General features: G+C 44.8%; 1 protein-coding gene across 5 annotated transcripts in view; it reads left to right on the top strand.

The window, feature by feature from the left end:
* The window catches only part of PDZD2 (PDZ domain containing 2), a 169,084-nt gene that overhangs the window by 66,660 nt on the left and 74,684 nt on the right, over positions 1-27,740 (top strand). For all 5 annotated transcript variants that reach the window (XM_053407578.1, XM_053407576.1, XM_053407577.1 and 2 more), the window contains exon 2: positions 25,290-25,740. In XM_053407578.1, coding sequence (XP_053263553.1) covers positions 25,290-25,740 — 451 coding nt within the window. The remainder of the gene's footprint in view (positions 1-25,289; positions 25,741-27,740) is intronic.

Raw genomic sequence — 27,740 nt, 5'->3', positions numbered from 1 at the left:
TACACGTGAAAGTATTTCCCATAATTGCTGGGGACACTGAATGTGAATTGAGTTCATTTTGGGATAGATTTTTCTAGTTCATATTCAAGTTCGTTCTGTTAGATGTGTTTCTTACTTTTTAGACTCTTTGGGCTTAAAGATAATGATTGTTGGGAGAAATAGATTCTGATGTGTTCTTAGTTTTCTTAAGTACCGTATTTTTTGCTCTATAAGACTCACTTTTTCCCTCCTAAAAAGTAAGGGGAAATGTGTGTGCGTCTTATGGAGCGAATGCAGGCTGCGCAGCTATCCCAGAAGCCAGAACAGCAAGAGGGATGATTGCTTTCACTGCACAGCGATCCCTCTTGCTGTTCTGGCTTCTGAGATTCAGAATCCCCCCCCCCTGTTTTCCTCCTTCAAAAACTAGGTGCGTCTTGTGGTCTGGTGCGTCTTATAGAGCGAAAAATACGGTATTTTTTAATACTTCAGCACAGCAGCTTGTAACATTCTGAATGCTGGGGGGGGGGAAATGGCCAAGGATACTTGGGATGAATTTGGATTGAACTGTGAACTGAAGGTTCACCAAACTAGTTAATTGTGTTAAGGAATGGATGTGAACTGGTATTAGTTCCTTTTTGGACCTGTCGAGCTTGAACTACTTTCTTTTCAAAATGAACTTTCCATGTTTTCCTTCTCTAACTTTAGTTATTGTTTGCTGCTGACATCTTGCTTGCACGTCACTCATTCTAACATAGAAGTGCAAGCTTCTGGTCTCTGCTTGGAGCTGAGTTGAAGGAGCAGACGGAGAGTGTCTAAGCCCTAAACACATTGAGGTTCATTCTCATAATGCTTAACCTAGGAGAGCATGTGGTATGGGGAAGCACCTTTTGCATCAGCTGTGACATGAAACACTGTGGAAGGTATAGCTTTTGATGCTCAAAAAGAGGGGCAAAGGAAGAAGAGAGGACATAGATTATTTTTTTACAGTCCTTAAAAGGAGGCTGCAGGTATTAGGACATTAAGGTAAAGGTAAAGGGACCCCTGACCATTAGGTTCAGTCATGGCCGACTCTGGGGTTGCGGCGCTCATCTTGCTTTATTGGCCAAGGGAGCCAGCGTACAGCTTCCGGGTCATGTGGCCAGCATGACTAAGCCACTTCTGGAGAACAGGAGCAGCACATGGAAACGCCGTTTACCTTCCCGCCGGAGCGGTACCTATTTATCTACTTGCACTTTGACATGCTTTCGAACTGCTAGGTTGGCAGGAGCTGGGACCGAACAATGGGAGCTCACCCCATCGTGGGGATTCGAACCGCCGACCTTCTGATCAGCAAGTCCTAGGCTCTGTGGTTTAACCCACAGCGCTACCCACATCCCTTAGGACATTACTGTATTGTAAATTCTAGTTCTTTTAAGGCTTGTCACTGAGGAGGTAAACTTGTGTCTGGCCTGTACTGTTGCAGACTGCTGGTGAAGATAGCATGATTACATACTCTTTCATATTTTTAAAAAAGTAGAAACTACCTGCACATAGAAAACCAGCATATCATGGAGGACACTAGGTTAGAACTCTTCTGTCTGACATTTTGATTACAATACAGAGTCCACTTTCCTGTGACTAAGCCCAGCTGAACAAACTGGGACTTCATTTTCCGTAAATGTGCACAGAACTGAGCTGCTAGCTTCCTACGTGAAGGGCCATTTTGCGTTGGTATGTGACATCCCACCAGCAAATCTGAAGCGGGGGGAGTGACATCAACTAACGTCTACATCTGGTGGTCTTACAGGTGTTTGTTTTATCTCCCTTTCCCAATACTTCTCAACAACGTTTGCATTTCCCTCCCTTTATTTGACATCTGCTGCGCTCGTGCCAGAAAATAGTTGGAAACAAATGCCTCATCTTGCAGCCCAGCCAAAGCAATAGATAACTCTCTTACGAGCGCCATTTAGCTGGAAGCATTCTTAAATGAGAAATGCTCAGCGTGGATTGGGCGGGGCAAGCTGGTGCCAAAGGAGGTGGAGGAGGAGGCAAGGGTGGAGGACGAAGAGGCGAAATCAGATGTGGGGCGCACTTGGAACATGGAGCATCAACAGGAAGTCTGGGGCAGGACCCTGGCGTGCTTCACATTCCTCCTCGCAGCAAGTAAACTTGTAAAATGGCAGGTGGAATAATGGGGATAAATGAAGACGGGCTCTTTCCTTTCTAAGGCAGCTGGATTTCAGGTGGTGCTGGTTGACAGAGCAGGATTTTCCAGCAGTTAAGGAGAAGTCAGGATATGCGAACCTTGCTGAGTTTCAGATTTGTTGCAACTTGTAAATAGTTCCTGTAAACTTCCCAGGCTAGGAGAATCTCCCTGTTTCTTTCCTTTTCCCTGCTAGCTTCATTTACCAAAAGTTTGGCATTGTATTCTATGCATTAAGAAGACATTGATTCCTCTGTTAGCAAAGTCTGCAACATGGTTGACTTGTTGCCCACTAAATTGTGTGTGTGTGTGTGTGTGTGTGTGTGTGTGTGTGAGAGAGAGAGAGAGAGAGAGAGAGAGAGAGAGAGAGAGATGGTTCTTCTGTTCCTATCCTTTATTCATATTTGAAAATACCATTTTTCGTCTCTTCATTTCTCATCGTTGCATTTTTCTGGGTGGCTACAGCTGAAATCTGGAAGCATAGTTACGCAACTACAATATGTAACAGCATTAATCTGTCTTTTAAATGCGGTGGACAAACTGGCAACCATCCCATGCTTTAAGCATCAGCCCAGCACAGGGATAGTTGGGGGTTTTTTTATACTGGAAATCAGTTGATTTCACTGACTATGACAAGAACTTACTGTTCAGTGTTGAAGCAGTGGAAGTTGGAAGTAATGAAATAAATATCTTAAGGGAAGTATTCTGCAATTGAACAAAGCTGCGCTCAGTGCCCAGCAGTCTCCTTGGTTGTGAAAAAAAGATCTGGGAGTGAATTGTTTGGTTCCTAACTGGTGTTCGCGATTGCATATATCTCTGTTTGCTAAAACAGTGTTGGACTATAACTCCCATCATCCCTGACCACTGAGTACGTTGCTTAGCCCCACAACATCTGGGCACACAGCGTTGAAAAGTACCATGTTGTGCTTCTGAACAACAGTGTATTCATCTATCACTGCAACTGAAGTAGAATAGGTTTACTAAACTTGGCCCCTTCCTTGCAAAGCTGCACTTAGAATAAATAGATTCCAGAACTGCACATCTTTTTTTAGAAAAAAGTCTCAATAATTAGGCATCGTGGTCCAGACATAATAAATCTACTGGCATATGTGGCAGACTGAGCATGCAACCCCAAGTCTACTAACAGTGGTGCAGTCCAGAAGAGGTGGACAAGGACTGCAGTCTTGTTTCTGTACCTTGCCTCGTACCCTTGGCATATAACCTAAAAATATCCACAATTTCACAGGCTCCTGAGCTTCCTCCTTTTTTGCACAGATAATACAGTCTTAGATGCATTGGCAATAGTCTCCAGGAAATAAATAAGATTCTCTTTTTGAAGGCTGCAGTATTAGGTCCACGTGTTAGGGTGCAAGTCCCACTGAGGTCGATAGGGTTTAGTTGTCAGTAAACCAGGCTGCGTATCTCTTCTTCAGACATAATGAACGAGGCTGACCTCAAAACAATGCAAACCCTGCCAAGGAACAGAGCAATTTTGGGAAGAGGGAAAAAAATGCAGCAAACAGCTGTTCTTGCCTTTGTCTGGTTGAATTGTTAAACTTACCGCAGTAAAGTCCCAGGAACTCCTGGGTTTTAGCAACTTTTTACATACTTTTGAAAGTGGAGCAGTTTTTAAAGCAGGAAGGGAGTTCACTTTTGAGCTTTTAAACCCAAAACCTAACCTCCAACATCCTCAAGTGCATGGGCTGCTCTTCAGATCTTATTGGGATTCCCAGTCTTGCCAGGATCTTATCAGGATTCCTGATTACAGGGCAGGTTTCCTAATACATTCAATCAAGCATGCTTAAAGAACTTTTCAGACCTATTCAGTAATCACAGGAAGATCTGAAAAGCAGCCCATATACCTGGAGCTGTTGTGTGCTCGTGTGTTGTGTCCCCCTCCCCAGTTTTACAGCTTACAGGTTCAGGCGAATGCCAGAATGCTGCTTATGTTTTGTGTTAACCATGGTTTGCTTTAGTGCATGTGCAAAGCTAAACTATGGATAAGGCAAATGAGGGAAAGGTGTGAGAGTAGGACCAAGCTTGTGTTCCCAAGATTGGCTACCAGTTTTGAAAACTGTGGTTTGAGGGAGCCAGCAAGATATCTGCACTGGGTGACTGAGTTTTGGCTTTGATCTGGCCTAGGACTGTGGGTGGTTTTTGGCTTCCTTAAGCTGTATGTGGGAGTAGGGTTTTCGTTGCAGAACGGTGTCTCTCTCAAATACTTCTGATCACATTGGCATCCTTTGAATATTCGGTGTTGTCGAATGCTTGAAAGGGCTGGTTAAAGGTTTGGTTATACGGTAGAGCATAGGTCTGTGGGTTATAAGAATGGGAGAATTTGTATGGAGAGTATCATCTAGTATGCTTCCTGTCCAGCTTCTGTGTCACAAGTGCTTTCATTTTATCCCTAGACTCTGTTAGGATGTCTTTCAGGGTCTCTTCTCTGAATAATTGGCTTCCAACAAAAGGCACATTAGCTAGGTTTATATTTAATTGGGAACCCACCTCCCAATGTCTTAACCACAAGGTATGGCATGCCACCATCTGGGCAGCCATTGTGCACCCCCAAAATTCGGTGGAATCTAGGGTAGCACCTGCCACAAATGCAGAAGCCCTGGAAATCTTTTTAAAGGTCTGTCTGCTTCTAGGATGATCGCCCTGTGGGTTGTTAAACGTGCCATTAGCCCAGATTATGGAAGCACACTGCTCTTAAGGAAATGGCAATGGCCTCATGTGGTCTTCTTAATGCATAATCGATAACGCCTGTCAGCTGGGTCTTTAAATTAAGAATCTGCTTTTTGAAACCAATAAGGACAGTGGTTTATCCACGGGAGGGAATTTTAAGGATGCCATGAACTCTGTGTTCAGGGAATAGTATTTATGTCCCAGTATAGGACATAAATAAAAATAAAAATGTCCTGGTATAGGACATTTTATAAAAGGAAGTGGGTACCAGTATCTTCAGCAAGGTGGAGTGGCACCCCTCCCTTCCTACCATATGATTCAAATGACCATCAAATGCCACTGTGATCCAGAGCCCCACAGAGCTTTTTATGTAATCAGGCCATCCTATTCATTTATGTGCATGGGAGCATAGCCGCATACAGGACTACATGAACGGCTCTGCTGCCTCCATTGCAATGAATGGGACCAATCCTGGCTGGTGAAGGATGTGTCTGTGTAAGAAATCAGTGCCTGTATAAAGAGGCCACAGTCTTTAGCATACCTTTGAACCGCATGTTCTAAATATTCAATAGGCAACACCTTGTCTGGTGCCATGGGTCTGAATCCCTAATCTCTGGGGAATCAGGCGCTGGCTCCCTGTTGTTTGAGGCATCCTAGCTGGGAATGACGTTTGCTTTGGTGCAGAATCTATTGCTGCACCGTACATCTCTAGATAACTTCCCGGGTTTATTTTTGAATTACGTTTCTTAGTTGCTAGTCCTCTGGTCGTGGGAAACCTTTGACCCTCCAGATGTTGCTGAACTTCAACTCATATAAGTCCCAGCCAGCATGTCCAGTGGTTATGGATGATGGGAGTTGTAGTTCAGCAACATTCTGCCCAAAGGTTCCTCGCATCTGCTTAGGACACAAGAAAAATACATAGGTGTGAAGGGCTACGGTAATGTCAAATAATATGCGTAAACACTGTCAGAACACAGACTAAAATAGTAATCAGTGATTACCTTTTAAAAATCTTTAAAGATGTTAGGAGGTCCAGGTGAGCAGAAACATCTTTGGCCGGTACCAAAGATGCTACTGTGGGTACCAGGTAGGCTCTGAAGAGGGAGGGTGTTCAGGGGCATCTTGTGTCAGGAAGGGCTGCTTGGCCTTCTGCCACTGCTGCTGCCACTATTACCTACCTGCTTCTCCTGCTGCCACCTGTCACAGACAGAGAAGCAGCAGTGCCATCGGCACCAGTTTTGGGAAGATTTCACTGATTTGTGGTGAGTTCTCAGCCAAAAGGGACACGATCTTGCTCAAAATCAGTGCCACTGCTGGCAGCACTTCTCTGCCAGTGGTGGAGGCAGGTGGGGCATCTGTGGAAATGCTGCCTAGGGGGTTTCTGCCACCTGAAGCAGCAGTCTCCCCCTGCCTAATGGCTGGGCCGGATCTGGGATGGGGGGACAGCACTGAAAAGGCTCCCTCTCCAACTGCCACTGCCCATACTTTGGATGGAGAGGAAACTTGTGGAAGGGCCTCCTCTTGATTATCTTAGGACATGGGTAGGCATGTATGGAAAGAGGCATCCCTTTAGGTACTGTGGTCCCAAGCCATAGTAGCATTTTGACCTCAATGTTCTCTTTGTTCTGAGCAATTAACAGAAATGGCTTGGAGATCTCTTTGCTCCCTTTGCAGATCCATCTATTATCTCACCTGTTTAATGTGCCTGTCCTGTTTTCCCTGTTTGGCCCTGTGCCCTATTAGCTGGATCTGACTTGTTTCCTGGGCTTTAATTCCTATCCTGCATTGCTGCCTAGGCTCTGTAGAGCAATACCTGATATTGCAAGGTCCGGTCCTCTGCACAACAACTCTTTTCTCACTTGGGTCCAATCTGCACATGTGCTTTAGCAACAAAACAGAAATGTGGGAGATGGTCTCTGAAGGAGCATGCATTTACGTATTGATGAGAGACTACTGTCATTTCAGCAGAAGCCGTTTGCGCCTTGTGGGGCTCAGACTTGCTGAACAAACAGATTCTAAGATCTGATTCAGATGGTTGGCCATCTGGAATAGTGCATACACAATGGGGTGCATGCATGTTGTTACTGCACATATGATATGATATCTGGTTTGGGTCCATGCGCATACTAGTGTATTTATGCTCTGCCAAGTTCCCATGATTCTTCTGATTTTCTCCCATGATTTTTGAGGCAGAAGAATCATAGGAACTGTATGAACACACATGCCGAAGTACACACACGTGGTCCAACGCACATAACCCGGTGCAGCAAAGATCAAATATTATATTCAGATGCCCATCTATGGGAGCCTAGTTGGCAGAGAAATATGAACTTTGAAAGATGCTTCCAGTGTAATTGATTATATGAAACGGGAAAACTCACAGAGGAGACTCTCTTTCTCATGCTTCTTGCTACTTTCTGGTGTCAGATCAAACGTATGTGGCTATTTTCATCAGGAAGATGTTGAAGGGTGTGCATTGCTACATTAGTGACTTGTGAAATCCCAGTCCTTTACTGCTGGTTATGAATAGCTAGGCTTTGTGGGAAGCCAAAATTAATCCTCAGCCATACTGGGTTATTTGTCATATCACTGTTCTGGCTTGTATGATGATACAGGCATTTCCTCTTTCTTTTTCTAACCAAAGAATATATTGACTTGTGGCTCCTAAATTTTTGTATTGGAGAGTGCTGGGTAGGTAGAACTCAAGGTAATAATATAATAACATAAAAACCATCGAATTTCATACACAGTTCATAAGAATCACAAAATTTAGATCAAACAACGGACCATAAAACACTACCAATGGAAAGAAAAACATTCAGTCAAATGCTGTTTTGGACAGGCATGTTTTAACTAATTGCGTAAAAGAGCATCGTGTCAGGGCCTCACATTACACAGCATGGGAGCTACCACAGAAAAGACCTTCCTCTGAGTAGTCACTTCTCAAGTGACTATGGCATCCAGAACAAGGCCTCAGGTGTTGAGCAGAGCATGCATGGAGAAAAATACAATCTGAAAAAGAAAAAGGATGCCAATGAACTTATGTTATGCCAGGCTATCTACTCCATAGGCCAAATTAGCCATGGGTAAAATGGAGGCAACTGCTAAGCCCATCTCTCCAGTTCTTCTTCTTATATGGGTTTCAGTTTCTTCGCTGCCAACCCAGTTTTGGGATTGAAAGCAGTGCTTTCAGGTTGAGGACAAAATATTACCTGGGGGGAAATGCTGTGCATTTGTGAATGTCCACTTTTTTCTTTTTCAAAATGACTCACTGCTATTGTATCCCCTACCCTTATCTTCCTGCCGCTGTTTCAGTACCACCGCCCTTCTGTTTAGGGGTTTTCTCTCCAGCCACTTGGGGATCACATAATGAATGTGATGGCATTACTGAGGGCCAACAAAACCTACTCTGGGCAATGGAAAAAGGTGACTACAGTGATACCTCGGGTTAAGCACTTGTTCTGGAGGTCCGTTCTTAACCTGAAACTGTTCTTAACCTGAAGCACCACTTTAGCTAATGGGGCCTCCCGCTGCCGCCGCACTGCCGGAGCATGATTCTTGTTCTCATCCTGAAGCAAAGTTCTTAACCCGAGGTACTATTTCTGGGTTAGCGGAGTCTGTAACCTGAAGCGTATGTAGCCCGAGGTACCACTATATTTGTCTGCTGAGGCTGATGAAGGTTTTCATGGAAATCTCTTTCCGTCCTTCCAATCTTAGCCCTTTCCTTTACCAAACATCTTCTTGCAGCGAAAGAAATTATAAACAGCAACAGACATACATAACCACAAAATACACTTCAGTATGCTTTAGTGCTCTCAAATCAATTCTAATGCACTTCAAACCCGAAATCACAAAATAAGGTAATTTTTACTGGTGCGCCGTGGCACAGAATAAAAGCTGCGTAGGGAAGACATTTCTTAGTTATGCCTTGCCTTGCTTAGATTTTATAATTTTTATTTTTCCTCTTTGCTTACCTCGCACCTTTAAGATCTCATTTGCACATGATGAAAGACCTTTACGCAGATTCCTATTTCCGTGTAGGAATTTGCCAAAACCTCTCATCTTAAAGGAAGCATGCATCCTTGGGGATTAGCACACTATTTGCTTTGGCATGTTCTTCTGTGCAGCTCCCAGACACTCCTGCCTGAATAATTCAGCCCCTTTCCCCATCTTACCTGTGAGTCAGATCACTCCCCTGCTGCCTTGTGCTTGGGATTTGGTTGTACAGCCCTTAAGCGAGAACTGTATAATTCAAACAGACAAAAAGTGCTGTGGTTTATGAGTGGCGTGAGCTATCATGGCAAGAGCTTACTTCATGAGAGCTGAATCTGATGAAACAGGCTGAGGCCAATGTTGATCTCAAATGGCACAAAGCCCCATGAGGCCTTACTTCAAAATCACATAGGATCACTTCATACTGATGACTGTTAGGTTCAAAATATCATTCGTTTGCTCATGCTCATGAGGTATGGTGGTTAGAAATTCCTGCCTCATCTTCTTTAAATGCTCTATAATAATCTTCCATATACTTTGGAAAGTTGTTGGTCTGTTTGCTATGCATTTTGATACCTTTTAACCGCAACCATGACACACCCTCCCAACATTTCTCTGATGAAAACAAGGAAGTCCTGATGGTTCCTGAGATCAAGGAGCAGGTTTTCATCTATGTTTGGAGACAATGCGACTCCATTTTGAATCAAGATCGCAAATGATGGCTCTCAAAACTGCATTAATTTACAGTGGTACCTCAGGTTACATACGCTTCAGGTTACAGACTCCACTAACCCAGAAATCGTGCTCCAGCAGCGCAGCAGCAGCAGCAGGAGGCCCCATAAGCTAAAGTGGTGCTTCAGGTTAAGAACGGACCTCTGGAACGAATTAAGTACTTAACCCGAGGTACCACTGTAAACCTAATTTTGCCTGCTCATTCTTGAGATAAAACAGCAGGTCTTTGTCTATGTTTGGATACAATCAGATTTCATTTTGGATCAAGTCAGTGGGCTGAACCTTTCAAAACAGCACTGATTTTCACCACTAATTTCAAAACTGCTCTGGTTATTTTGTTTCTTAGAGTGCCCTAGCAGTGCCATGTAGGTGGCTATTAATTATTATTATTTTAGTTTATTACCTGCCTTTCACCCTTACCCTCAGGTCCTGGGGCAGATTACAATAAATTTTAACCCATCATTAAAAACAGTTTAAAATGAATTACTACCACGAGAGTATGGTCTGTCCTAAAAATATGCATCTCAGTTGTCAAAGGCGGGGATTAAGAGGTGCACCTTCAGCAGCTGATGGAAACTGTAAAATGAAGGTGCCTGACACATCTCTTTGTGGAAGGAGTTCCACAGTTTAGGGACTGCCAGAGAGAATGTCCTCTCCTAGGGTGCTGCCACCCTGAGCTTCTGAGGGTGGTGGAACTACCAAGATGGCCCCACTGCTGATCTTAACACCTGAGAGGGTCTGTAGGGAAGAAAGAGGTCTTTCAGATATTTGAGGCCTAAGTTCTTTATGGCAGGGGGTTTCCAAACTGTGGTCTGCAATCACAATTCCACTCCTGTATACCAAGCCAAGAATGGGGAGCCTATGAAGTTCTAGAAGTTATCAGACCACACTTCCTATCTTCCCTGACAATTGGCCATGCTGGCTGGGGATGATGGGAAATGGAGTCAGCAACATCTGAAAAGCCACAGTTTTCTCATCACTTGCCCTAAGCTTTCTTCATTTCAGCAGTATAATTTAGGGTGGGAAAGGAGTCATTTTTGTTGAACAATTAGCCATCAGAAATCCTTGTTGATCTACTGCAAAGCACATCCAGATCTGCCTTCTAACATCCCCTGAGCAAGAGGGATCAGAACTGAAGAAGGCAAGCATTCAGATCTGATTTTTTGGGTTGATGTTTGGGCGGTGGGGGGGGGGGGAGAATCTGCTGGATCTGACCAGGAAATCCACCTAGTTTTGTATTCTGCTTCCATCATGGACCAAGGAAATGGCCCTAAGAATTCTGTAAACAGAACATGAAGGAAAAATTGCATACAAAAATATGTATATCAGGAGAGATGGATCCTCACGAGGACTTTAAAAAAAATGTGGAGAACTGAATTTAACACTGGAAAAAATAAAAACTGTGAGAAGCAAAATTGACAGATTCTCCCATTGTTCCTTGCAGGCCCATCTTGGGCTCAAACACATCATCTTTGGTGTAGCAGTCGTGTGATAAGAAGTCTCTTCAGATGAGGCAGGAGTTGCAAGTGCAGTGAAAGGACTTTGAGGCTACCTCATCCCTGCCACTTTAAAAATGCAAGCTAGTTTTAATTTTTAACAATGCACAAGGGCCCTTCTGTGCTGCTGTTGCCGAGACCTCGATTGTGCTGGTGTCAAGGTCTTGCAGGCTGGACTGGAGCTGTGTGTCAGTGTGTTTTGTCAAGATTATAGATGTCATAACCCAGGGCTTTTAAACTTAAGAACTCTGACTAATGGGTGACCGCTATCTGACCGCTTTAGGTAGCTGATGAAACACACAGGCAGATGAAGCCCATGTTTTAGAAAAGACAGCAGTCTGAAGTAGCCGCTGCTGCCTGGGAATGTGGGCTGTTGTTACTAGGACAAACATTTGATTTGAAGAGATGTGACAATCAAAGCCCAGCTCACAAAAAAATTAAAATAAAATATTGCCCGTGTATTTCAGTGTGCCTGTATATTTAATCCCTTGGATGTACTTACTGCTTATCGCAATGTGGTCTTCTGAGCAGAACTGTCATTGTCACTTAGGGCAACGTAATCATATTGGAACTGTTGCTGTGCATCTGCTCAGTGAGCCACTAAAATAAGGTAAGTCATGGGTGGCCAGCCTATGGACAGGGTCCCACAAAAGTCTGTGACACACCTTGCCGTGGACAAGCAGGTTTATGCCTTGGATGAGGGGTCTGCACTGTTAGAATTCCTGCTCTGTGATTGCAGTCATGGGATTGTTGTCTTTCACATGACGCTGTATGCTTTGACTCCACGAAGTGGGAAGTGACGGAGACAGGATGTTTGTGTTACTGTGTTCTGTGAAGTGGGACTATTGCCCTTTGTTCATTCTCTGTGCTGTCAGATGCTAGAGAGAGAGAAGCCATGTTGCAGTGCTCCATGTGCGTTTATATGTAAATAAAGTAGATTAGCCAAAATGCTAAGTTGCTGAGGTCTGCCACGCAAACTGCGAACACTCTGCGGATCCCTAAGTGCGCCAATATCTGTTGGCATCGGTCGCTGTGATGTTCGGGCAGAAGAAAGCTTTTGAACCTCCCGAATGATCAATCAAGATGGAGGGAACATGCCAGTTTGTCCCTCCCACCCTTGGCTGCTTCCTGGCTAGAGGTAAACCCCACAAAGGTGTTTAAGGCACCATAGATATATTATGCTACACACCTGAGTGGCACTAAATGCCACGCTTGCTGGGAAGGTTTGCTACCAGTGTGGCTAGGTGTTAAATGAAAGTATAGTGGTACCTCGGTTTTCGAACATAATCCATTCCGGAAGACCGTTTGAGTTCCGAAACATTTGAAAACCAAGGCGCAAAGGGCGGCCTGCAAATTTAATTGAGAAAATTGAGAAAAATAACATATACACTCAGCAGAAACTGTTCGACTTCCGAGGCGCATTCAAAAACGGAAGCATTTACTTCCGGGTTTACGGCGTTTGAGTTCCGAAACGTTCGTCAAGGGACATGTTCGAAAACCAAGGTACCACTGTAGCATAGAAGGCCCCAATAGTGTACTGTAACTTAGGCATGCGTACCCTCCAGCACATTGAGGTGTTAACATACTGGATTACTCTGTTTGGAGCTTTGTTCCAGCCCATATCAAGGCATGGCTGACTCGGCAAGTCAGAAATGAAGGTAGTTCATTCACTGGCTTTTGTCTTCTTCTGTGAAGCTTCGTTGATGCCAGCATGTTATTAAAGTAGCCAACAACTGACTCATTCTCAATTCATATGAATGCAACAGCTTTGGGAGTTAAAAAAAAATATCCAACGGCTTCCAACCCACAGAAACATTGTTTACAAAACTAGTGAAGAGGAAATGGAAGAAAACCCAGGCTTGAATTGCTCTGTGGGACTAGTGATGGGATAAGGAGCCTGATCAAATCCAAACATAAATTAAAGGGACAGAAAGTGTTTCAGTGGCTTGTTTGATGTTGCCGTAGTGGAAATAAGATGATGGTTTGTTCTTAAGAACAAATGCCCATTCCATAAAAGCAGCTCTCACTGGTCTGGCAGACTTAATTAAGAAAACCCTCAATTGATTAGGGCCATGATAGCCAAAGCCCAGGTATGTAAATATTTGCACAAGGAGAAATTACCATAGAAATCAGAAAATCATGGCGGCAATGAAACACAATCCACTTAATACTTGGTGCAATGATGAGTATTCTTCCACTGTTGCAAAATGAGTAGATTTGCACGTATAATAAGGGAGAAGAATAAAAATTTTGGGAGGAAAGTATACTTCACCGACAGAAGACATTGCTATTAGGAGCACCTGTAAACCTACCCTAATATTTGTAGGTGCAAATATATATATATAGAAAGAGAAAAAAATAATTCCCTAGATGCCAAAATCCTGGTTTGGGGCAATCACTCTTTGGTGAGAGAAGCCCAGCAGAGATTTAAAATCACAAAATATGCAGTAAAATAAAGGGTGGAAATACAGGCTCTTACACACTTCCAAAATATGCCTTCCCCCAAAGTGAGTTCCAAAATGACCCCTTAAAAAGTTTCCCTCTTCGCCAAGCATAGGAAAAGGACCAGTTTTGGTAAGTTAAAAAGTAATTTACTTACAAACTCTCCAAAGGTCAGATTCATGTGCTTTAGAAAGTTGCACAGGTAGTAAAACGTAGCTTAGTCACAAAGTGGTGACAGTTCCTAAATTATTGGTATAGCAACTCAAGAATGGCTTGTGAGAGCCATGTGGCTGGAAAGAGCAGCTCAGAGCTGCTCACACACACCAAAGCTCACATATAAACTAGAAAAGAATAAAGTCTTGATTACCTAGTTTATCCCAAGGTGAGGAGAACTGGACATAGCTAAGCCTGGCAGGACAGCTTACTCTATGGTATTAACCCCTGCATGCATAATCTAAACTTCAGCATTTTGCTTATATGAGGCTGGTTAGCCTGCAATATCCTTGATTTTTCAAACTGCTGATTACCCACTTCTTTGCAGTATGGTGTTGCTGCAAAACCCTATAGCTGTGTATTATCATAGAGTTTCTAGTTACCTCTAGAAAGTTTATGATGTTATCAAGACCCTCTCCTATCGTCTGTCTCCAGCATCTAGTATTCAGTGATATCTTCCTTTTGGACATGGGATTCAATTTAGTTTTTGTAGCTACAAACCACTGATACACTATGAAGCTGTCCTCCCCAAGGTTGTAGCAAGGCTACCTTCTTCATCTGTTACATGTGAACTGGATTATTATCCTTGAATTGGGACTTCCAGGACTATCCTGCAAGGGCAGCGAGTGGCAGCAGCATGCTTTGAGCTGATTGTATGGTTATGATCTTGGGAGTGATTTGCGAGACACCCAGCTTTCCTTAACAAAGGCTGATTAGGGTTTCTGTTTTGGAAACGCAACATTAACGTCCTCCTTTGTAGATGTTGGAAGGCACCTAGCCTGCATGGCTAAGCAGGAGCAGTGTTTGTCTGCTTCTCTGTACTATGACTCATTCATTAAAAGTAATTATTGCAGAGGCTAAAGTATTAGCGGCTGATTTGGCTTTTGGAGCATGCCTGTATTATCTGTGGAAACAGGTGTTGCCTGCTTTGCCGAGTCCTTGCAAACCCTACGAAACAGAAATTGACAGATTGAATTAATTGCTGAAATGTCGTTATAAGTAAACATCCTTCGGCTCCAGTTTGGAAATCCAAAAGGGGTTCCAGCGAAGCAGGCATGTTGATTTACAGCCAGCGACAAGCATCAATTAGCACTCAGCCTGTGTGGCAGAAACGAGATAGCGTGATGCTTAACAGACGGATGCTCCTCTGTTTGTTGGTTGTTTTCCCTTCCATTGCTTTTGTCCTTTGGCAACAGTTAGAAGCAATAAGAAGGGCACCTTCTCTATGTCTCCTTTGCACCCCAGTGCAAATTTAAACCTGTGCAAACAATTGCAGGGGTGGTGTGGTGTGGGGAGTAGCTATTTTTAGTTATTGGTCCAGCATTTTTCAGTCGACAGCATTTTTTATCTTGGGGCCTTTTCAGGGCAGAATTAGATGTTTGGGGATTTATGCAGACTGCTGCCAACTGTGTTGTAGCCAGGGTGATCAAAGCACACACTCCAGCTTGCCCACTTAACAATGACCCCAATGCTTGAGGTAACCTCACAACCTGTGGCGGGCATTTTTTTTTTTAGTAATCCTGTGGTGACCTTGACCGCTGCTTGCATGTTCTGCGGCCGCCGACCAACCGGCACTGCAATCCACATTTCCTGTATGTCACTGAAAACCCAAAAGGGGTTGTGGGACTGGGCCCTGGGCAGGTACATAAAAGGCTTGAGGCACAGACCCAGATTTTGCATTTGATTTGCATATGTGAACACATGCATATCTAATGCAAATTTAGGTCAACTTTCAGAGAAGAAAGCAAAACAAAACAGGTTATGGGGTACTAAGAGGATTTAGTGGGGCTGGTGCATTAACTTTTCTTCTGGTCAAATTAAGTTGGTGGGTGCCTTAGCTCTGTGGGGTGATGGCAAGATTTTTTTGTTTTGTTTTTTATAATAATATTTATTAACATTTCAAGAAATTACAAACATAAGAAAGAAAATAATAAAACAAAAAATTACAAAGAACTGAAAAATTAAAAATTAAAAACAAATCAAATTTTCCATAACTTATCTTTCATTTACTTGTTTCCTTGACTTCCTCACACCTCCCTTTTTTGTATTCTAGTTCAATTAGTTAATTCAGCAAATCCTTTCCATCTTTGTTTTTATCTTAATCATTTATCTTAATATGTTGTGACTTTACATTCTCACCTGTTAACAACCATATTTACATACTCCTTTATAACATTACTGCTAACACCACATAACTTCATTCCAGCATCGGCAAGATTTTTTTGTTAATATTTTTTTTTTAGGCCAATACATTTGTGTGTCTCTGGTCAAATTAAGGTAGAGGTCATTTTGGGTCTTGCATGTACTGTATTTTTCGCTCCATAAGACGCACCTAGTTTTTAGAGGAGGAAAGGGGGAAAGCCCCGTTTTGGGGGGAATCGGCTTACAGTTGTGCAGCTTCTTTTGCAAAGGGGAAAAGCCCCGTTTTTTTGAGGATCAGCTCAAAGTTGTGCAGCTTCTTTTGCAAAGGGGAAAAGCCCCATTTTTTTGAGGATCAGCTCAAAGTTGTTGAGCTTACTTTGCAGAGGGGAAAAAAACCTGTTTTTATGGGGTTCAACTCACAGTTCTGCAGCTTCTTTAGGAAAGGAAAGGGAGCCATTTCTATAGTTTCCAGACAGATAATCTAATCAGCCAGTTACATGGCGCTGGGGAAACAAACAGCCTCTGTCTGCAGAACATTCAACCATGAAGGCCTGGGCAAGGGGGCGTCGTCGGAAAGGGAGCCAGCGGTGGACCACACATTCGCTCCATAAGACACACAGACATTCCCCCTTACTTTTTAGGAGGAAAACAGTGCGTCTTATGGAGCGACAAATACGGCACTTCACTTTGCCCAGCTGCCCTGTGAGCAAAGTCTTTTTTAATGGTGTTAAATACGTATGTAGAAGGGGCAGGAGATCTAGGGATCAGGGCTTCTACCTTCCCCGGAACAGCAATGCAACTGATCCTAGAAGCAGCTTGACTCATCACCTGAAAACATAAGGAGATAAGAACATTAGAAGAGCCTTGCTGGATCAACCCAGAGGCCTATCTAGTATAGCATCCTGTTCTCACAGTGGTCAACCAGATGTCCACGGCAAGCCCACAAACAGGGCCTGAACACAACAGCCCTCTCTCCTTCTGTGGTCTCCAGGAACTGGCATACCACCTCCAAGAGTGGCTACTAGCCAAAATGCCTCTAGAGTTTTAAGCTTGGAGGAGTCGCTTGCGAAATATCGGGTTGTGTGTTCATTGCGGTCAATATAACATGATGGAACAAGCCTGTGTCTTTTGTTCTCCACTACTCTTCTCTAAATGTGAAAAGAAATTGGATGTTGAGAGTAAAAACATGCTGGGTAATGGGAACTTACTTCACAGCCACAGGCAGGTTCCAGAGGAACAGCTGTTTTAGCCTATTGTGGCAAGAACAACAAGGAGTTCTGTGACACCTTTGAGGCTTAACAGTTTTATTGTAGCCTAAGCTTTCACGGATTAGAACCCACTTCCTTGTGTACCTGATGAAATGTACTCTGACTATTTAATGAAAGCTCATGGCGCAATATGGTTGCTAGTCTTGGAGGTGCCATGAAACCCTTTAAGCTATTGGACTGTTGCAGATTTCAGGGATGTGGCGTAACCTCTTTGCCGTGAGAAATCGGAGGAAACAATGGGAAGGAGAAATGTTAGCAGATTTGTCACCCGCAAAATACCTTTTGGAGACAGACATGAGTTTCTCCTTCTCTCACCCAGCTGCCAGGAAAGATACTGTCCATGCTTGCTGTAGTTATGTTCTGCCACATAACACCAAACCCCAGCCTTGCAGAACACCGTGCTGTTCTCCTGTGTCCCTATTGCTGCATACTCTCTAACAAGGATGGGGAACCTGGGACTACAGCTCCCATCATCTCTGATCATGGGCTGTGCTGGCTGGAGCTGATGGGAGCTGTAGCCCAGAAATAACTAAACAGCCAAAGTTTCTCATTCCATGTTCTGTACCAATGCTGTGAGGCTATGTAAAGTAATCCCCTTAAGGTGGTTCTTTTTAAAAAGTGAAAGGGTGTATGGCTTTGGCATGCCTACCTTGTACACAGCTCCATTCAGTTGGTTCACAGTTACAGTTATTTGGTGGTGTACGATAAACCAATTCAGGGCCTGCCCAATTCATTTTGCTGCCTGAGGCAGAGGTCATCCCCTCTCATTCATGTCCTGAAGCTAACCGAACTGGCAGTTGACTCCTACTTCTACCCAGTCCTTCACTTAAGGACTGGGGGCTAGTTTAGAGGGGGGGGCACAGAACAGGTCATGTCACTCACATGGTTCTATCTTCCAGCATTTTGTAGCCACTTTAGGCAGCCGCCTCACTCTGCCTAATGCTCGGGCCGGCCCTGCATCCTGAAAGGCACGCACAAATGTGATTGAAACAGGGCAAGAGAGAGGGAAGAGAAATACTGTATGCTCCTGTGCCTTCTCTAAATTGCAGACTGGATGAGATCCTCAATTGAAAGCACTGTGGAAGAAGGCACACATCTTCCCCCCTCCTTTTCTTTTATAAGCGAGTTGGGGGTCACTTAGACGGGGGAGAGGGCAAGGGAAGAAAGGGGTTGATCGTCCTTGCCCAAAGTGCCACTTCCCTGATCTTTCTGACAGCTGCACAGGGCTGCTAATTATTACATTTTAATTAGTCTCCCAGGCCCCATCTAGTTGGCCCCTTACTACAGCTAACTTTCAGCAGCTTTTACAATTTCTCTCTCTGAGAAGATGTAGAGACATGGGAATTGGAATTACCTGAGGGGTTAGGATTCTTCAATTCTCGGTGAAGTCTCGGAACCACCTTTTCCATAGCTTGATGCGGGTGGGGGCGTTTCAAATCAAAAATTGATTTGGGGTTTGCAGAGTAGATCAGTGTCTGCTGTGGAGATGCGGTTGTTTTAATTGAAGGGGTGTGGAGTGCAGTTTACAGGTTTGTGATACCTTTTTCTAGTTTCCAGCCTTATGGCAACTGAAAGAGGAGGCAAGAATTTATTACATTAAATGACTAATTAAACCACTTAGCTGCCTGACAACTAAAATTACTATTTGAAGCCACCCTGAAAGCCTTCAATTAAATGAGTACAGCTGAGAGATGTGCGACAGTGGCAGTCTGGACTGTGCAGTGATTTTTTAAGGGAACGGGGAGGGTTGGCTGAGTCGAACTGATTGATGTTCGCGTTGTGGCACAATGCCCCCAAACGGGAGCTTAATATAACTTTTTTTGCCTTCTGAATATGTCCCAGTTTGTCTGATGAGATCTTCCTTTCAGGGCTTGATCTTCAGAGGCCTTATGTTAACTGTAGTGCCATGGGTGGGAGACAGATGTCCTCATTAATAAACCAAACTCTGTGCTACCATCACAATGGACGCCTTAGCTAAGAGTTGAGTTGAAGATGCCAAGGAGTGTGACTGATCAAGGAGATGAGGATCTTCCTTACCAAGGCTGACTCTCTCTACTGAAAAATAACTCCTTGATAGGGAGGGCCTGTGTCTGATTTTATGGCGGGGAGTCCTCTGTTTGAAGGAGTCTTTTGAATGACTCTCTGTTCTGAATGCAGGTTAAAGTTACAGAATCATAAGTAGGGAGAGGTGAGTTATACTGTATTTCTATTTAAATTATAGCAATTATTTGTTAGTTTCTATGAATGCATATAAATTTTACGCACATCTGTTCCCTCTTTTGATGATGCAAGAGGAATTTATCAGCATTCTGTCTTCTTCATGCTGATTTGGGGAGTTCCCAAAATGTTTTATTTCGTTACTTCTGCAAACTGGGGGATTCCGCTGAGCCTGCTGATTCCTCCATCTTGTTTACGGGCAGTGCCGTTCTGGCTGCATAACAACATTCATAGCAGAAGCATCATTAATAAAGGGAATGGTACAAATAGCCTGATGTACCATAACAGATGTGGGTGGCGCTGTGGGTAAAACCTCAGTGCCTAGGACTTGCCGATCGCATGGTCGGCAGTTCGAATCCCCGCGGTGGGGTGAGCTCCCGTCGTTCGGGCCCAGCTCCTGCCCACCTAGCAGTACGAAAGCACCCTTAAGTGCAAGTAGATAAATAGGTACCGCTTTATAGCAGGAAGGTAAACGGCGTCTCCGTGTGCTGCACTGGTGTTGGCTCGCCAGAGCAGCTTTGTCACGCTGGCCACGTGACCCGGAAGTGTCTGTGGACAGCGCTGGCTCACGGCCTCTAGAGTGAGATGAGCGCACAACCCTAGAGTCTGTCAAGACTGGCCCGTACGGGCAGGGGTACCTATTACCCTTTACATAACAGAAACCTCCCTTTCTGATTGCGCATGTCAGTGCATTTATTTCAATCCTCCATAGCCTATAAAATTTCACTAAGGCAGAGGCGCCATTTTCTCAAAAGGATTGAGGGGGCCTGTGTTGATGCTGCGTGATGTCATACAATGCCCTGACATCACGCATATGACGCCATATGACACTCTGAAATTGTGCAATGCCGCAAGGAGCCGGGCTGGAGCCGAATGCCCCCTGAATATTGAGGGGGATTAGCTGCCTGATATACTAAGGGATCCAGGGGTGGAATGTAGGAGAGGCAGTGATAGCCTTGCGTTGTACTGTACAATAATTGCTTTGTGAAGCACATTCTAGCCCAATGTGTCACTGAAGTTTTGATGGGACCTGGTGCATGGGATTGAAATGCAAGCCCTATGACACAAGCGGTGTGAAGGGACACCGGAGAATTAATTACATGCCTGCCATTTTATTTTTACAGTTCTTTGGGGCAAAATTACTTGGGTCTGCCATTATGTCCCTACCTCCACCCTTTGCAAAACACCCACAGGGGAAGGATGGGTGTCATCGAACACCCAGTAATTTTTTTCTTGTTTGACCACCCTACTTTTGACGAAAGTGCGTGTAGATTGTATCAGCCAAGGGATGGTGTTGGATGTATATAAGGACAGCTTCCAAGGGGGTGGGCAGTGCTGTTTTTGGAACTGAGCTCAGGGCCCGCTCTCTCTCCCTGCAGGGATACTTCAGTAAATGCAGAGTTTGAATATCATGTTTGATCTGTGTTTCCAGTCAGCGCCATACATGGCTGTCAAATACTCCATGCTATTCCGAGCCAGTTGCTTCATGTTGCACCATGAATTAGATGGCTTGCATAGCTCTCCTAGGATACCACAATACAGAAATGCTCTGGGTAGCAGAGCCTCAAATATGGTCATGTTGCCTCCCTAAAGCCCAGCCAGAGGGTGCTGGATGTGAACTCTGCACTTGCTGCATCTGATGTGGTTTGGAGCTGTGCGTGGGTGGAGGGAGCAGAAGGAGCAGCAGAATACCACTCAGGCCAACTATCCTGCCTTACCTGAAATATGACAAAGCTAATGTGCTTACTAACAGTGGGATGAAGGATGAGCTCAGAGTATGACTCTCCTTGCAGTCACAGGGCACCATCTGAATGCTTTGTTCAAGCTCAAGGGCCATTACTGATGATGTCATGGTGAGGAGGTGATCTGGGCTGTCCACAGCCCCCCTTAAGGGAGAGGTAGGTGAAAGGTAGACTGGTTGAACTCTGGGTGATCACAGTAGATCACCGAGGTCCCAGTTGTTTGACAAGACCAATGAGTCTCCCCCGCAAATTAAACTGAAGAAAAATGGGGGTGAGGAGAACAGAAACCAGAAATGGATTTTTGTGTGAAAGGACAAGCAGACACAAGTGCATTAGGGCAAGCAGGGGGACTGTCCCTCCAACCTATAGTCAGTGTGTGTGCACGTGCGCACACACACACACAAGACTATCTTTCTGCTTGCTTACATCCAGTCCAGGGCTTGGCACAGCCTATCTTAGGGCTGTGGTGAAAGATATAAATCCATCTATATGGTGTGATGCTACATGGACAAGTTTAGTCCCAGAGTAGTTCCAAATTAGAGGTCAAGGGAGTGGGATGGATTCATCTCTGCTTCCTGCCCTTCCTCCTCTCCTGTTTCAGCTGTTTCCAGACTTCTCTCTGCCACAGACTCTCCCAGCTCACTAAGTCTTGTTACCTCTTCAGCTTCCAACACTTCCTCCCCCCAGTCTTCTCCCTCAATGCCCTCTTTGTTGTCCCACCATCAATCCCTGGGCTCTGAGCCTTCTTCCCCTGGGTGTTCCCCAGCTGGTCCCTCCCACCATTCCTCTACAGCCAACCCGTCCATGACATTGAGCATGCTAAGCCCTCATTGGGTGGTTTGGGGTTTCCTCTCTCTCTTTGGGGTTGGGGCTGAAGGCTACATGTGCCCAATCCCATCGCAGCTACATTCAGAGAACCACCTGAGTAGTGTTGAAATCCTGTACTAATGAGACTAACTGCAGAAATGTTAGAGAATCTGTGGTATAATGATTTAGCATAGTGACTCAGAAGTACTAAGAACTGGTTGGTTAAGTGGAATCAGTTACCAGCTTCTTAATGTCAAGGATTTTAATTGAATCCACCCATCGCCAACTGAAGTGAATATTCCAGTTCTACTGCAGTGATTGCAGTTTCTGTTTTCAATATCTCAGCTCAACTGAAATCTGGTTAGCAATAATATTTCATTTCTTCCCCACCCCCAAAAACAAAAACAAAACAAAAAGCCCGCCTTGAAATATGAAAGCAGCACTGAAAAATAAATAGCTTTCCATGAGAGCCCGGGGCTTCCAAGTTAATAATGAGAGGAACATATACAGAGTGAACCGCGTAGCAAATTCCCGTATAACCCCAACTGAAATCCTTATGGTATTTGGATTTTAAACACTGAAAAATAAAACACAAAACCCTCTGAATACTCTGAGGCCAGATTCATTGAAAGCTTGGCTGGTTTCAAGCACTTTACAAGCTGCCAAAAGTGGGGTTTGGGGTCCTGTTTGGCTTCCTGGCTGCCAGAACGGAACAGAGACTTGATTGAATCCAGCCGCTGTTTGCATGACGCTGCGGCATCCAGTCTCAGCCGCTGCGCTGAGAGTTGGGTGCGTGGAACTCCGTCTCTTGCCCCAACCAGGCGGGAAAAGTCAATGGGATGTGAAGGGGCACCTGAAAGCAGTGTGGAGAAGCATCCTTCTCCTAGAGGATAATAGCCACAATGGGGTCCCACCTGCGCCGCTGCAGGCTGGATGTCTCAGAATGCAGGTTGCTGGGGATTTCAGGTGAGCAGAGTGCTGTGACTCTCAGGGTGGTTGCACAAGACTGGGTCTTTTCTGCAGTGGCTCCCTGCTTGTGGAATGCTCTCCCCAGGGAGACACGCCTGGCACCTTCATTGCATATCTTTTGGTGCCAGGCAAAATCATTCCTCTTCTCCCAGGCTTTTGGCTAATTAAACAATCTATGGTCTATTGGACGTGGGTAGCGCTGTGGGTTAAACCACAGAGCCTAGGACTTGCCAATCAGAAGGTCGGCAGTTTGAATCCCTGCGACGGGGTGAGCTCCCGTTGCTCGGTCCCTGCTCCTGCCAACCTAACACTTAGAAAGCATGTCAAAGTGCAAGTAGATAAATAGGTACCGCTCCGGCGGGAAGGTAAACGGTGTTTCCATGCACTGCTCTTGTTCGCCAGAAGTGGCTTAGTCATACTGGCCACATGACCTGGAAGCTGTATGCCGGCTCCCTCTGCCAATAAAGCAAGATGAGCGCTGCAACCCCAGAGTTGGTCACGACTGGACCTAATGAACCTTTACCTTATGGTGTATTTAACTGTATGTTTTTTGGGGGAGCATTGTTTTTGCTTGTAGCTGTCTTATGTATTTTTATATGCTAAACTGCCCTGTGATCCTCAGGTGCAAGGCAGTATAGTAATCAGATAGATAGATAGATAGATAGATAGATAGATAGATAGATAGATGATAGATACATTTTATATATGGCTTGATTTGTAAGAAAAACAAACAAACGTCATTTCAGTGGAGGAACCATAGTTCTGGGCTGGAATGCCTGCTTTGGATGTATAAAGTTACAAGTTTCAATTTCTCAAGTGGGAACAATCAATCCCTCTTCCCAGGGAACTCTGGGAACTGAAGTTCTATCAGCAGAATAGGAGGCCTCCTAACAACTTTCAGCACTACAGTTCCCAGGATTCTTTGGGTGAAGTCGTAACTATTTAAAGTGGTATGGTACTGCTTTTAAATATATAGTGCAGATGGGGCCTGTAACACAGCTTTGCATGTTCCTATTGCTTTAGCACTGCAACTAGCAGGGGTGGGAAACTATGGATTCTCCATATTGTTGAACTACAACTCCTATCAGCCTTGACCATGCTTGCTGAGGCTGATGGGAGTTGTAGTTCAGCAGCACCTGGAGGGCCAAAGGTCCCCCATGCCTGGTGTTTAGGCTCTTCACAAGGGCCATACCACCCATTCTCTTTCAACACCTTGGCTTCCTCCTGCCTGTTAAGATCTGCTGGGATTTTCTTTGCCTGAAGTGATACAGCTTTGGTCCTACTTAATGCTGTTCAGGGGATCTCATTTGTTCCGTGGTGTCAACATGTTTAAATCTTTCATAGAAATTGATTGCATGCAGGAGCACGTCTCTGATGTTATTCACAGAACTCTTAAAACCTGGATTACCATGGGCTGAGCAAATGGAATGTGCAGGTTGGGGAGTCTACAGGTAGCCAGAGAATTCAACATTTTACACAAGCCTCAGGTTCTCTGAGCAGATAAGCACAGTTATAGGAACCTACTTCCCCAATTAGGCAAATAAGTCTTAGAAATTATATTTAGATTTTGCACAACACTTTCCCTAAGAGCTCAATGTGCTTCACAAACATTAGCTTTGCAAACCTTATAACAACCCTGTAAAATAGGTCCGTATTATTACTATCTCGTTTTATTGACGAAGCAGCTGAGGCGATAAGACAGAAAAGCATTATGATAAACCAATTGGCATCTGGGCATCTAATGACTGGAGGTGAGATTTAATATACGAGCTTCATTGTGCTGTCTTCAAAAAGCGATGCAGTGTTAGTTTTCCAAGGCTTGCTGGAAGCCACACTCCCAGCACCCTTAGTTTGGGCCCAATGATTTGTGTCTTTCCGTCAGATTTACGTTCCATGACCATAGAGCATCTCAGCCAATGCCATAGAACAGGCATAGGCAAACTCTGGCCCTCCAGACATTTGGGACTACAATTCCCATCATCCTTGACCACTGGTCCTGTTAGCTAGGGATGATGGGAATTGTAGTCCTAAACATCTGGAGGGCCAGAGTTTGCCTATGCCTGCCATAGAACATTACGGTATGTATGTTAGTAGCTGTTTTCCAATATTGTGTAAATACATTTTTAGCTGCAGATGTGGAAAAGGTTAGTTGGTCCTTAAGCAGTAAATTATTATGGTCATCTATAAACAGATTTAATAAAGCAGGCCTTGGGTCAGGTTGTATCATCTTGTCTTGTAATAGAAGAGACTTCTTCAAAGACCGTTTCCCAAAATAATTGCACAGGCTTACATTCTCACCACATAAGGAAATATGAACCTCTGTTGACATTCCCTCCAACATAAAGGACTTTCATGAGAGCTTAACACACAGCATTTTGCAACGGGGAGTTTTTAATGTGTGCATCTCCTTCATTTCTTGCAGCTACCTTGCTGACCAGTGCTGGAATGGCGGCTTCATCTACCTGATCATGTTGCGTCGCATCAAGCGCAAGGCCCCTCTTCCTCCATCGAACGGCAACAACAGCAACAGCAGCAGCAACGAACCCAAAGCCCGGCCTACCTCGGAGCCCAGCGGGAAGACAGCACAAAATGGCAAAAGGACTAGAAAGTTTGGCGTCATCACCAGAACTCCTCCTGGGGGCAAGGAAAGCAAAGGCAACAAAAGCGGCAAAGGCAGCTCCAGGACTGAGCAGGGAAATGGACATTGCACCCTTATGGAAATGGATGGGTTGCACCCCGAGGCATCCAGCACAGAAAGCAAACTGGAGGATCGACTTCAAAAAGCTGACTCGCCATTTCCAGCAGGGCAGTACCGCTCCCGCCTTTCAGACGGAGGGATTCTAGACCTAACCTCAAGTGAACTGTCGCTGCAGGTAAATAATTTTTTAATTCCCCATTTTTCTTTCTGCTGGTGTCGCTTTAATTGAAAACCAACCAACCAGAAGCATAGGTGGTTCAATAACAAAGCAGTTTCCATTGGAATTATGGATCAGGTAGATTGTCTACAGAGCGCAAAGCTTACATGGTGACCTTCTTTCCTTCTGTCTCTTCTTCTTCTTCTTCTTCTTCTTCTTCTTCTTCTTCTTCTTCTTCTTCTTCTTCTTCTTCTTCTTATCACCATATACCTGTAGATCTCAGGGCGCTTCACAGCATGAAATTACAGTACAGCCGTACCTTGGTTCTTGAACAGAATCCGTTCCAGAAGTCCATTTGACTTTCGAAAACCAAGGGGCGGCTTCCAGTTGGCTGCAGGAGCTTCCTGCAATCAGTCGGAAGCCATGTCAGACATTCGGCTTCCAAGAAAAGTTCACAAACCGGAACACTTACTTCCGGGTTGGCAACATTAGGGAGCCAAAATGTTCAAGTCACAAGGCGTTCGAGAACCAAGGTATGACTGTATAAAGAAAACACAACATACATAATAAAAATAAGAACAATAACAAACCAATAAATCCACCTCCCACAACATATTTAAAAGGGCATCGGATGTTAATCATGCAAAGGCTTAGTTAAAGAGGAAAGCCTTTTCCTGTCACCTAAAATATGTATACTCGGGACGTGGGTGGCGCTGTGGGTAAAACCTCAGTGCCTAGGACTTGCTGATCGTAAGGTTGGCGGTTCGAATCCCCGCGATGGGGTGAGCTCCCGTCGTTCGGTCCCAGCTCCTGCCCACCTAGCAGTTCGAAAGCACATCAAAGTGCTAGTAGATAAATAAGTACCGCTTTATAGTGGGAAGGTAAACGGCATTTCCGTGTGCTGCGCTGGTGCTGGCTCGCCAGTTGCAGTTTCGTCACGCTGGCCACATGACCCGGAAGTGTCTTCGGACGGCGCCACCTCCCGGCCTCTTGAGTGAGATGAGCGCGCAACCCTAGAGTCGGTCACGACTGGCCCGCACGGGCAGGCGTACCTTTACCTTTAAAATATGTATAATGAAGGCAACAGCATTCCACAAGCAGGGAGCCACTGCGGAAAATGCCCATACTTGTGTGGCCATCCTCTGGACTTTTCATGGACTTTTCACCCTCAGAGGGTCCAGGTAGTTTCATATGGAGAGAGGCGGTCCTTGAGGTATTGCGGTCCTGAGCCATAACTAGACATTAACTTCAGAAGGTGGGCAACCCGAGGCCAAGTGTGGCCCCTGGCTGAAATTTATGCAGCCCTTTGCAAGGAATCGGTATCCCAGCAACAACAACCACCCCATGTGAAGGCATTTGAGGCAGCGATGGGAAACTTCAAGCCTAGGGGCCATATGCAGTCATCTGTGCCTCTCTTTTTTGGTCCTTGGGACCCTGCCCAGCCCACACCCCTTTCCTACAGGTCAGGGGGTCATCATAGGCTGCAGTCCCCTACGCCTCTACCTTGTAGAGATCAGAAATACTGATGTAGTTGCTCCACATTCCCTCAATTAGAGCTATCTGGACCTGCCCGGCTTTTTATTGGAGTTCTGACTTCAAACTGTTTTCCCCATTATTTCGTTCCCTGAATGAAAGCAAGCGGAGTTTATTTGCTTTCCATGCATAACAGGAGAGGGGGAACCTGCTGGGGACACGAAGCCTGGCGAGTCTCGATGATTAAAGGGCTGCCGAATGCAGAGGCACGAAGTAGGCCTTGCAGATGATGAGCTGAAAAACTCGTGTTATTGCTGCCTGCGAACAGAAATGAGCTCCAGGGAACTATCTATATCAGCAGCCTAGCTGCTGACATAATTTCCTTGGCAAAGTCTTTAAACATTCTATCAAGCCATTGCAAGCACCTGAACTAATGCAATCACCCTTTGTTTTTAAGAGTCATTTGGAAACACCACCAGCTGGATTGAGCTTTTTAAAATTTTTTAAAAGAAATCCCACCCCTCCCCCGGGCTCATACAACATCT

This window comes from Podarcis raffonei, chromosome 11 (genome assembly GCF_027172205.1).
Source record: "Podarcis raffonei isolate rPodRaf1 chromosome 11, rPodRaf1.pri, whole genome shotgun sequence".
NCBI lineage: Eukaryota > Metazoa > Chordata > Lepidosauria > Squamata > Lacertidae > Podarcis > Podarcis raffonei.
This window is presented reverse-complemented; position numbering and strand designations above follow the sequence as displayed.